Source organism: Ammodytes marinus (assembly GCF_949987685.1).
Source record: "Ammodytes marinus genome assembly, chromosome: 5".
Classification (NCBI taxonomy): Eukaryota; Metazoa; Chordata; class Actinopteri; order Uranoscopiformes; family Ammodytidae; genus Ammodytes; species Ammodytes marinus.
Window position 1 is genome coordinate 33,964,896 of NC_137234.1, and position 12,158 is coordinate 33,977,053.

At 41.1% G+C, this 12,158-nt stretch overlaps 1 protein-coding gene across 2 annotated transcripts; it reads right to left on the reverse strand.

The window, feature by feature from the left end:
• Positions 1 to 1,632: 1,632 nt before the first annotated feature.
• ska1 (spindle and kinetochore associated complex subunit 1) lies at positions 1,633 to 11,647 on the reverse strand. 2 transcript variants are annotated; one of them, XM_080028076.1, is made up of 7 exons: positions 11,607 to 11,647; positions 11,030 to 11,115; positions 10,798 to 10,913; positions 6,238 to 6,332; positions 3,574 to 3,705; positions 2,828 to 2,997; positions 1,633 to 2,340 (listed from the first exon to the last, which is right to left on the reverse strand). In XM_080028076.1, exons 2-7 carry the CDS (start codon positions 11,109 to 11,111, stop codon positions 2,192 to 2,194), a joined length of 744 nt encoding a protein of 247 aa, XP_079884202.1. In that variant the 5' UTR covers positions 11,112 to 11,115; positions 11,607 to 11,647; the 3' UTR covers positions 1,633 to 2,191. The 2 variants fall into 2 exon arrangements, with proteins under 2 accessions (XP_079884202.1, XP_079884203.1); XM_080028077.1 differs by having other exon boundaries at positions 11,611 to 11,646.
• Between the last annotated feature and the right edge of the window lie 511 nt (positions 11,648 to 12,158).

The window sequence follows — 12,158 nt, forward strand, 5'->3', positions numbered from 1 at the left end:
TTGAGGAATATAAATGACAAAGTATTTTGGCAGCCTCGACCTTTTTACGTTTTAAACGACAAGTAACACGTTTCCGACTTTATTTTGAAAGGGAAAGGAGCCTTATATCCTGTTTATCTTTGTGACTCCAGGTTGAGGGCTTATATGTGTCATATCTCAGGCTACGGTGAGGGGTGTCAGTTGTTGTGTTTATTAGCTTAGGCCTACTACAGAAAATTACAATAGTCATTAAACAATATGCAGTGTTTTCAAACTGTGAGTAATGCAAAGAAAACAAGTTCATATTGACTTTACAACACTGTTTGAATTTAAAGAGAGATCGTACATCTACTGGAATAATGACCCTGATTTTCAATCCCAGCTTTTCATGCATCTTGGATTGCTCTCTCCATCTCTTTCACATTGTCTCTGGGTGAATTTATGTGACTCCAGGTGCAATAAATTCAAGCCGCTCAGCTTTTTTCTCATGGCTCGGTGCCATCCATCCTCCTCTCTTGACTAGCCCACATTCCAGAGGTTTTCAATGGGGTTCAGGTCTGGAGTTTTGGTCGACCATGACACGGTCAGAGCAGAAGGAACAGGGTTTTTTCCCGCCTGGACAACCAAAGTTTGTGGCTTAATTCATGCGATCATCAGACTCACATGGACACTTTCTAACTTACTTTTTATATTTTTATATTTAAACTCAGTCTGTGCATTGTCATATCCTTATATTGTAAATTTCAATTTCTTTAATGTATATTGCACACATTGTCAATAATGTTCATCATATTGCACATTTTCAATTTATAAACTTTTCTATATGCTGTTTGGTATTGCCTCACTTATCTAGAATTTATTTAATGTATAGGCCTATATTATTTATCTTATTTGATCCTTTTGTACTTATTACACCGTGGGTCACTGAGAAACCTATTTTTTGATCCCTCTGTCTGGCACATAATGCAGAAATTGACAATAAAGTTGACTTGTTGGAGATGACAACCGCAGTATTTTTTCTACTCTCCCATTGTTAAATAAGATTTACTTCAGGTGATGAGCTTATCAGTAGGGGGAGAGCGGGCCACGTTGGAATACTTTTGTAATTAAGCTTATTTATTCAAAAATTAATTGGGTGTTATTACTATTTTGGCGTTACATAGCTACATAGGTCTTTTGGCTACAAATGGACACCAAGCATAGATTTTGTAGCACAGTCTTAAAGTTTTGTTGAATTGTTAATAGTTGTGAAAGTGTTGGAACGCATAGAAACAGTGTTGTATATTACCTTAAAAATGTATGCAAATAACATGATCTTCTTACAATTTTATGTTGTTTTGTTACGCCTTCCTGTACTAATGAGGAGTGCCTGGGTTAACCAACATACATTACACAGAATAGAATGGTTGCTTTACATGTGCATTTAGATTGGTGCCTTCATTTTTTTCCCAGAGCTGTATGATATTTAGAGGATCTATGCCAGTGATTTGCCCTCTGCAGCTGGGTTTAGTGGTGGCTCTATGAAAGGATGACCCCATGTGGTCCAACAGGAGAAGTACATCTTCTTAAGTCATGCACATTTCAAAACAGGACACACTGGAAGATAGTGAGAGATGAAGAGGCTTTTATTTTGATGAAATTAAAAATACTGGATTTTGTTGAGAGACATGTTATTTAGATTTTTTATTTTTTTTTAAATTATATTCCAAATGATTTGGCAGATGAAAGCATTTCCCAAACAGCTGTGTACATTGACATGGCAGTTTGAGTGGACTCACACAGACATACGCTCTTTCCAGTCCTGCTGTAATCCAACAACTCAATGAACTCATCATAGCACTGCTCAATAGAACTCTCATAAATAGTGTTTGACAGTGTGCACAATGCAGAGCCTCATACCGGTGTGACTACAGTTAAAGGTGCACTATGTAACTTCGGATGTGTCAGAGAAGTGAACATTTCCCGAGTTATATTCTCATGTGCCTCAAAATTATTTTGGTTTGAAAGAAGAATACTAAGAATTACATTTAGAGAACATATGTTTTGTAAACTAACTTCAGGCTCTGCAAATGTAAACAACTCCCCCTCCCTTGAAACAACATAGTGCCCCTTTAAGCAATAAATATGCTCAGCTACATACTGTGTTAGCCCTACTGTGTGACCATAATGAATGAAGAACAGACCCAAGTGAAAGCCTGTAATGCTTGTCCCTTCACAGTAACACATAGCGGATGACGCCCCCTCCTCTCTGCTCCCGGAGGCGCTGGCAGTGTCGCAGCATGTTCAGAATCCCCTGAAAGCGTTTGTCCACCTTCACCTGGGCAAATTCACGAATGTCTTCCTCTACCACAAAATACTGAGCTGAAAGACAGTGAGAGTGAGACAGGACACTAGTGAGACAGCGTGCCTTCAGAGAGGCTTTAAATATAATTCAATGTTTTGTATTTTCAAAGACATAGGTCTGCTCGTTATTCCAATACAGTAAGATTTACTACGGGTGGAAAATAAATATTTTCACATGATGCCCATTGTTTTGTTTTTTTACCAATGTTTACCAGGGCCCTGCTATGTGGAAAGTTCAGCAAAGCCTAGATGGCTCGACAAAGTCTAAACCCTGGATCAGGTTACGGGTTACACCACAGTGGTTATCAACTTCATTTATTACCTGCAGGTTAGACCTTTGGTTGTAGCATTGATCAGACAATGTCGCATCAAACTGTCCCGCTAAATGAGATGCATAGTCCAGACATACTGCCGCCTCTCTCTGCTGTGTGTGTGTGTGTGTGTGTGTGTGTGTGTGTGTGTGTGTGTGTGTGTGTGTGTGTGTGTGTGTGTGTGTGTGACTAACCTTTAGTTTCTTTGATCTCCTGTTCCTTAAAGCGCTGGTGCAGCTTGCGTGAGTGGTTGTTGAGTGTCTTCACTGGCTGGTGGACGATCTTGTACTTGGTCGTTACAGCTGTGTTAATGCTCTGCAGCGCAGCATTGAGCTGGTCATACGATACGCGGCCTTTCATGTATCTGAGGGGAACACAACATCCAGCTTAGAAATACTATACAATACTTCTAATTATTTAATTTGATCTTTTTTCCTCATTCTATTCCATGATAATTAGCACCTTTAACTACTAAGGCTTCGTAATGTGATCACTGATTAATGCACAGAAGTTGTACATAGCTTGATATATTGGATAGTAAGGAATGAGTATAACCATTTAGTGACAGCACGCTGTAGGGGATTCTTGTTGCAGAATGTTTAGCTTTCTAGTTAAAATCATTTTCATCTATTTTCATTGTATTTATACTCGAGTGATCATTGAGGAAGGACCCTCATTTTCAATGACAGAGTCATTACTTTTATATTAACATTATTATTTTTATTTATTTATTATTATTTACATTATATTTACAATTATTTTACATTAAAAATACATTGTAGAATTGATTCAACAGATTGTTGTTCTATGCCCTGGGTTCTTCCTGTCAGGCAGTCTTGATTCCTTAATGCTGCGTTATTAACATTATCTCCCAAAAACGTCATGTAGAATATCAATCATTCCATCATATCATGTTGGATATTTAGTGAGGGATACTCACTGGGGGATGCTCTCAAACTCTGGTAGAGTGATGGCCTCCATCTCTCTGATGAAGCTCTTCTTGCTCTTTCTGATGTTTTCTGTCTGAGCTGGACGGACGTCTGCTGCTTCACTCTGACTGGACACAGGCTCACTGACAGTGAGGAGAGAGAACATCTGTCCATCATTCAGAGCTGAAGGCATTTGACTCTAAGGGCGCACTCACACTAGGCCATCTGTACCGTGCCCAAGTACGTTTGCCCCTTAAAGTCTAGTATGTTTGACCAGTGTGAATGCGCTTTTCTGTACTCAAGCAAAGAACATTTCCTCGGCCACAGCACACTTGGGAGAGGTGTACCCAGGCACGGTACAGATGCTGATGAGCCGACACACGCACAAGCACGCACATAGATGCGATCCTGATGCCAATGTGTATGAGACTGTTCCCCCGAGACCCAATGTTTTTTTGCTGAAGAGTTTGTGTTGCTCTGGGGCCGTATTCACAAAACATTTTAAGGCTAAGAGTAGGTCCTAACGTGCTGATTTAGGAGTAACTCTCAAAAATAAGGGGCGTTTCACTCCTAATTTTAGGACTCCTAACTTTTTAAGATAAGTTTAATTCACAAAGCATTTTAGCGCTAAAACTAGCTCCTAAATCTATGAAAAGCGAGGACTCCTAAGTCACTAAGAGTAAATCACAGACAACCATTTGATGGTGTTTTGGAGAGATTTAATGCTAGTGAGCTTTATAAAAGGTACCTTTAATAACTGTAAGGGTTTAATGATCTTAGTAAAGTTATATTTAGAAAGTATAAACACATTTATATTTATTATATTCATAATCCGGAAATTTCATGCGGCCCGAAAGCATGACGTAGCATGGACGTAGCTGCATTATGGACCTATCAAGAAAGAGGGCGGCAAGCGTAGCGGACTGGAGGCGGGTGTAGAATAATTCTCGTTCTGTAGCATCTAGCCTGGCGAAAACAAACTGAAAGCCGTTAAAAGCCGTTGGCCTAATAAAACGCTTGAGGTGGCGTTTTGAGAAAACTTCCATTTTAATAGTATATGGTCTAAAGATAAGTATGAGCCTATGATTGATATCCAGAAAAAATTTGCAGAGACGCAATCTTGTTCGCCGCTTGTACTGTGTGGACAGGGAAATCTGCCTACGGGCCGCATGAAAATAAGCTCCACCCCTTACCATGCAATACCAATGGGTTGGCCACATGTCCATGCTGGCTGCTCGGAGAAGGCACAGTCCTGGGGGCCTGGTGCGCGTCTCGCCTTTTTCCTTCCGCATGCACTTTACGATTTCGCCGGCTGTTGTTTCTAAATGGTGAATTTCCTGGTTTGTCGCTGTCTGACTATTGCTGCATAGTCCGCCATTGAGAGAAATACAGTGAGAGTGCATGGCGTGCAGCTGTTCAACGAGGATATTTTTTCCGATTCAAATCATTGTAAAATTTCAAATGAATAGACCTATGTGGCGCTATTGTAGGCTAATTGTGAACAAATGTGTGGGAAACCCTGCAGTATCTTGGTTTCATGTTAAATCAGTGTCACTTGTCATTAATTGTATATAAAAACTCTTAACTTTAATACAGCGACACGATATGGATATCTCCCACAGTGTTTCTATCATAAATTCACTCTTAGCTCTCATTCCCTCTCAGCCAATCACTGTGGGCATAGAAGGTATGAACATGACATCATCCATAGTAACAGGGTCAACCACGCCCTCTAGTCTTAGTTTAGGAGTCCCTCCCATTCCTTAGTAAAAGTTGGTCTTATCAGCTTTGTGAATGGGTTTTAAGAAATGACTCCTTACTAAGAACTTTTAGTGCTCCTTAGGAGTACTCTTAGCGCTAAGATAAAATGTTTTGTGAATACGGCCCCAGATGTGGAAGTTCTGCTGCAAAATTGGTCAGGTTAAAATATATAAAAATCAGATACAATTAAGCTCCAAATCCCAAACCCGCACGCATATAGACTCTGTGTTGTATGGCAAGAAGCAACGGTGTCTAGGTCTGGATCTTTAGGAGCAGTGGGAGTACAGACCGGCAGGGAGGGGGGAGAATCGTGCTCAGGCACGGTATGGAGGCAACTGGGCCTAGTGTGAGTGCGCCCTTAGTATGGTAGTATACAGTTTATAAGTAAATTTTTTCCAGTGCTACATTATCAGATCGTATATGTACAATAGCTGAAGATGAAAGCGCAGGTAGAGAGCTATCTAAAGAGCCAGTGAATAATAAGATAGCCTACTACTTTTAAGAATGAGCGCTGGGACAGTACCAGTGCCGATTTTTTTTAAATATTTGTCATAGGGGCATTTTAACACCCTGATGACCATTCTGCACTCACACAAATGTGAAATTTTCTCAAAAAATGTGAGCAGTCTAGATCCCTGCTGAAGATGACGAATGTTTTCATTAACCATTAAAAGGTGGAGAAAGGGATACTGGAGAATGTTTGTAGTTGAGATATTCTCTGATTTTGACAAAAAACCTCATTTGACAACAAGCGTTCTGCAGAATCACTGACTCCACCTTTAATCTGACAAAGACAAGGCGCCATATTAGAAAAAAATCGTAGGTGTGTATCCAATTCAAAATACATAACGCACGGTTCTTTAGGAAAAATCTGAAAACATCCAGCAAATAATGCATCATATAGGTTTCCTCACCTTAAGTGGTCTTTCTTCTTGGGCATGTGTGCAGGCAAGTTGTCCCTCATGTGCTGGACGTCCTCCAAATCTGTGTGAGACAACTCCTCTATTTTCTGAAACACAAACAAACAAACAAACGTGATTGATCAAAACATATGTTGAACAGTGTCTCTGGACGCTTAACACCTGATAGTCCGCTTCTAGTTCTCTTCCTTGGTTCTCACCAGATGTGAGAAGGATTCATTGGTTCAGTTCTTCACCAGGTTGGGTTCTCTTTCACATCTATCATTTCCTCTGGTCTGAATCATTTGGTGAAGTGAACCAAAATGCAGCGTCATAAGTCACGTGAGAACCACGTGGTCAGATGTGTATAATAAGTTGTTCCTGAACTGCTCTACAATTGCTCATAGTGTCCGAGCGGGAAAACTACAGAGAGAAACTACAGGAGGTCGATGGTCTTCCTCATCCCATAATGCATGGCGTGGCTGGCTACAGGAGCTTGTTACTCAGTGCTTCCTTCCTGCAGTTGGGTTGGACTCACTCCATTCACGTTCTCACCACAAACAAAAGCGCACCAGTTCATTTGGAACAGTACAGAGACCTCTTCAACTAATGGCGCTTTTCCACCGCATGGTATCAGCTCGACTCGACTCGCATTTTTGGCGTTTCCACCGCAATTTCATGGTACCTGGTACCACGTAGCGGCTGCTTTTTTGGTATCGCCTCGCTCTAGGTTCCAAGCGAGCTGAGCCGATGCTAAAAGGTGACGTCGGCAGACGGCCGGCCACTGATTGGCCAGAGACTATTGTCTGGCCAATCAGTGGCCAGAGACTACCGGCTTCATTCTGTTGTTTATTCTCCCCAACTCTCCGGGACTTTTGAGTGTATTTACGCCGCGTGCAGCCTTCTCTGGCTCTCTTTCATTTGATTTGCATCACAGATCTGAATTTATTTTCCATATATTCGCTAAGCTCACCCAGTGTTGGTTGTTGGGGAAGTTACTTATCATACGAGGAGACATGTAGGGCAGCTAGCAGCTAGGCTAATAGTAGCCAGCTGGGACAGACATGATAGCGAGCGATTACATTACAAGCCTCGGACTGAACTGATTACCTCAATAAAATATGGCTGAGACACGGCTTGCATTTGAAAACACGTATCCTGAAACAAGCACTAAACAGTCAACTTTATCATGCCCGTGTTTACGTGCATAGGGATGTACGCGACGCATCCCTACAGCTGACTGTGTGGCAGAGTCACACATCGGGACAACAACCATCCCTTTTAATGGCCCGTAGCAATATTCTTCTACTTCTTTTAGCAAACAGATACAAGGGGGGTATTTCTTAAACATTTTTCATCCGTGTTTTTGGCGGTTGGTTCAGTTAATAGTGCAACAACTGCTCGCAATTTCTGCTCTGCTACTTTGCTCCGGAGTAGGCTTTCAGCCCCTTACGACGACCCCGCCCACGTTCAGCAGGTACTATTTGCGGTGGAAAACGACCCGTGCTGCTACCAAACCAAGTCGAGTTGAGTCGAGTCGAGCTACATTTGCGGTGGAAAAGCGCCATAAGTCTCTGCTTGATTGGTTCCGCTTTTGGTGCAATGTTCTAACCTGCACAAAGGTAGAGTTTGTTTCAATGGAAGCTAACAACGCAGGTGTAAAAGCCCCTCAATTTCAGGGTCTTCCCACCAAAACATTCATATCCACTCCAAAATGTCTTTCTGCCTATATGTTGTGGTCACAATTCTTTAATAAACATGGCATGTTGTATGTGCATGTTTTACTAATTTTAAACATACAGTTTATGGTAAAATATCCATTGTTGACCTTATTCCACACTGCTTAGTTGCCAATTGATGCAGCAGAGGAAACAAACTGCACGGGGCTTGTGGCATTGTGCACAACTGGATGAATGTCACAGTAGCTGCTCAAACCAAAGGCCTGAACTACAACACTTTGCAACAGTTTACATCTGTTTAGAAATGTCTGTTTACGTCTTATGTCCATGCTGCACATATTTAGAATGTTGACCAATCCTAAATCACAATTTAAATATGTACATATCGCGTATACAGATCTATATTATATCTAACATTATTCTTTTTTTGTATAATATATTTATTGGTTTTTCCTTTTTTTTAACAAGAACAATATAACAACAAAAACAATAGAAATATACAAACAATACTGACCAAATAATAATAATAATATATATATATATACACATATACTGTATATTATATATTTAAAAAAAGGGGGGGGGGGGTGATTAGTCAGGGTCGCTAACGAATTGAAGTAATTTATAAATGAATCCCATTTAAAAAAAAAAAAAATTTTAACAGCCTCTAATTGTGTATCTTATTTTTTCAAATTTGAGAAAGAACATGATGTCCTTGAGCCAGATTGGAATCGATGGGGGATTAGGGGATTTCCACAAAAGTAAAATACGGCGTCTTGCCAGAAGCGAGGTGAATGCTAATATTTCTGATTGTAAGGATGAAATACGGGGTTGTGTAAATGGGGTTCTAAATATTGCAATGAAGGGGTCTGTCTTAATCTGGGCTCCTAGAACCTTCGTCATGATCATAAAAAAGTCAGTCCAGAATCTGTGTAGTCTGGGACAATAAAAAAAACATATGACTCAAGTTACAAGAGGAGGCGTGGCATCTGTCACATAGGTCCACAACATTTGGATAAATTTCAGATAGTCTGGATTTGCTAAAATGGACTCTATGTAACACTTTAAACTGTATAAGCTGCAGCCTGACACAATGAGAAGATGAGTGTATACTATGTACAGCTTTATCCCACCATTGATCTGTCAAATGTACCCCAAGCTCACGCTCCCATGCATTTTTTTTTCTGCTGGGGTTTTAAGGTCAGAAGGTCTTCCCATGGTTGGTTAATAGAGAGGGAGGAATAACATGAAAAAAGAGAGGAGGCACAATGCCTAATTTGAAAGTACATAAATAAATGGGATGTCGGTAAATTAAAATCTTTAGACAAGTCTGAAAAAGTAGCAAAAGTAGCAATAGTACCGTCTTTATAAAAGGTATCTGAAAACCTTAATGGCTCGATTTTGCCATAAGATGTAGGAGATATTCCCAACAGATGGGGGGATAGATGATTGTTCACTATGGGCATCAGAGTGGATGCAGAAGAAAACTTAAAATGGCGCCTAAATTGGAACCAAATCCTCAGTGTAGATAGCACAATAGGATTCTTAGTGAAACTAGAAGGGTTAATGGGCAATGAAGATGTGAGTAAAGCCGGTAGTGTAGAGGAGAAACACGACTGGGTCTCAAGTTTACACCATAATAGTTCGGGAGATTGAAGCCAATAAATTCATTTGTATATTTGTGCTGACCAGTAATATAGAAGAAAATTTGGTAAGGCGAGACCACCGTCAGATGTGAATTTTTGCAGTAATGACTTTCTTACCCTGGGAGTCTTACCTCCCCACAAGAAGGAAGTAATAGTCTCATCCAATGACTTAAAAAAACGTTTTAGGCAAAAATAAAGGAGTGCACTGAAAAAGAAATCTTGGCAAGACATTCATTTTTACCACATTAATCCTACCTATCAATGACAGAGGAAGAGAATTCCATCTCTTGAAATCTAGTCCAAGCTGGGTAACCAAAGGGACATAATTTGCAGAATAGAGAGAAATATCTAACATTATTCTATAAGATGTAAAGTATCATATTTCACCACCATTGTTATTGTTATTTCCGCAAACAGTTTTCTATTTAGTCAATGTTTAATTGTATTTTATTTTGCATTCTAAATTGACTTTAAATCCATATGGTGCACCTTATCTCTAAACTTTTTATCTGCACTGTGTCCGCGCACTACTTTTGTGTTTATTTGTGTCTCAGGTGTCGCTCTCTTCACTTGTGTTTTTTTCTTCTTCGACTGCATCGTTGAGAGGAGCTTGAGGCCTAAAGGCCCGGACACACCGGCCCGATAATCGCCGTCGGAGAGTCTGGAGGGGGCGGGGACACGAATCTGTTTGTTGTGTGCCGTGACGTCGGTCGTCGTAGATGTCGTCGGGCTTCTTTTGAGCAGTCTTTCAGTTGGAGCAATTTCATTGGTGGAGGGCTAGCGAATCAGTGAAGCCCGGAAGTGAGGCGGGTAGCACAAAGAGCTAACAACAGCTATCCATTGTTTTAATGTGTTTGTTTGTTTCGTTCAGCGAGTACTCACATGCATCAACCCTTGTTGACTGCTCGACAGCATGCTCGTCACTCTCTGCTAAAAATGGTGCTCTTTATAGTCCATAAATATAAATACGTATTTCTATCTATGTTTATGGTCTAGAGAGCTGTCCCATCATTTCCGGCTTCCGTATTTTTTTGGGCCGCAATACAGATTAGCGCCGCCTGCTGTTATGGAGACATTACGTCCCGCGCAGAGCGTACGGAAAGTCAGTAGTCGGCTCGGTGTGTTCTTGGCACTTTTTTGGCCGAGACAGGCAGACTGGAGCTGCCTGAAACGGCAGACTCCACTTTCGGGTAGTCGGACTGGTGTGTCCTGGCCTTAAGATTGTTATCTTGAATCTTGAATCAGTTTACCTTCAGATGCTTCAGTTTCTCTTTCTGTCGGCCGACACACTGTTCAAACTCCTCCATAAGCCTCTCCACACCAAAAAGTTCTTGCCCAAGTTTCCTCATCTTATTCTGGGGCAATTCTAAATATGGAGAGAGAGAAAAGAACATGATATGTTAGTTAGTTTTGCATCATATTCACATCAATAAAAAGGCCAATGTTAGAAGTCTGGTCTCATACAAGACTGTGTCGACATACCAACGACTGACAGATCCAACATGTGCTGTAGGGATGAGATCTTGTCATGGATGTGCTGGCAGACCTCTTCAAGCTCACTCATTTTGCTGAAACAGGAACACATTCAGATATTAAACAATCCACTAACGGTGGGGTCAGCTATTCTGGAGAATGCTAAATCAAGCCATATAAATAAATGAAAGGTTTATAAATCTGAACGTGGGTTTTAGGATGTCCAACACCAGTTCCTTTCGCAACAAGTGTTCAGGAAATGTAGAATCGGTCGCTCAACATCGTTTATTCGTTTTACCCTAACTTTAACCTAATCTGCAGACTCAGAAGATAACATTAGCGTTGACAAGAAAATAGTATTGCTACGAAACCGTGAAAATAGGTTCATGTTATGGGACGTTAGTCGGCGCTCCTGTGTGGTTAAAATAGTGAGCTATTTGACCGTAACAGGCAGCTAACGTTAGCTTTCACATAGCAGAGAAACCATTAGCGTAACTTTATCCAGCATATAAAAAGAACAGCCACTAAGCCTGCACTGTTTGCATGTCTACTTTTAATAAACGTCTAAAAGAAAGTTTATACACACAGACAGTTATGTTGCTGTTTTCCTCCGCGTCTCTTCCTCGTTCCCGGTTGTATCTGAATTTAAATTGTGACTTGCGCATGCGCTGTCCCATTGCTCACTTCAAAGACTGTAGGAGATATCAGTATTAGTACATTACAGTGCATTTCCGCCCTCAAGCGGGTGGACTGCTGTGTTCGGAAGGCCATACTAGCGTCCTACATCCTACATTCTCACTGTAGCTGTCTCAGAAGCATATTTTATTTTGGTGCTATTTAAGGAATGAATACAGAGCTAAATAGGTGTGGCGCCGCCGCCATTTACTCGTTCATATTCATGCTGTCATACAGGGACGTTGGAACGACTTTCTTAGGGGGGTGCTGTAAATTGGCCGAGGTGCAGTGCTATCACACAAAGCAGCAGGCTACTGGTTAAAATGAGCAATCTAGATTCTATAACCGTGATAAAATAGCCTACTTAGGGGGGCGCCCTTAGCTCAGTTGGTAGGGCGTCCCCCCCTCATGGGCCTCGGCCAGCAGCGGTTCGATTCCAGCCCGCGGTCGTTCTCTGCATGTC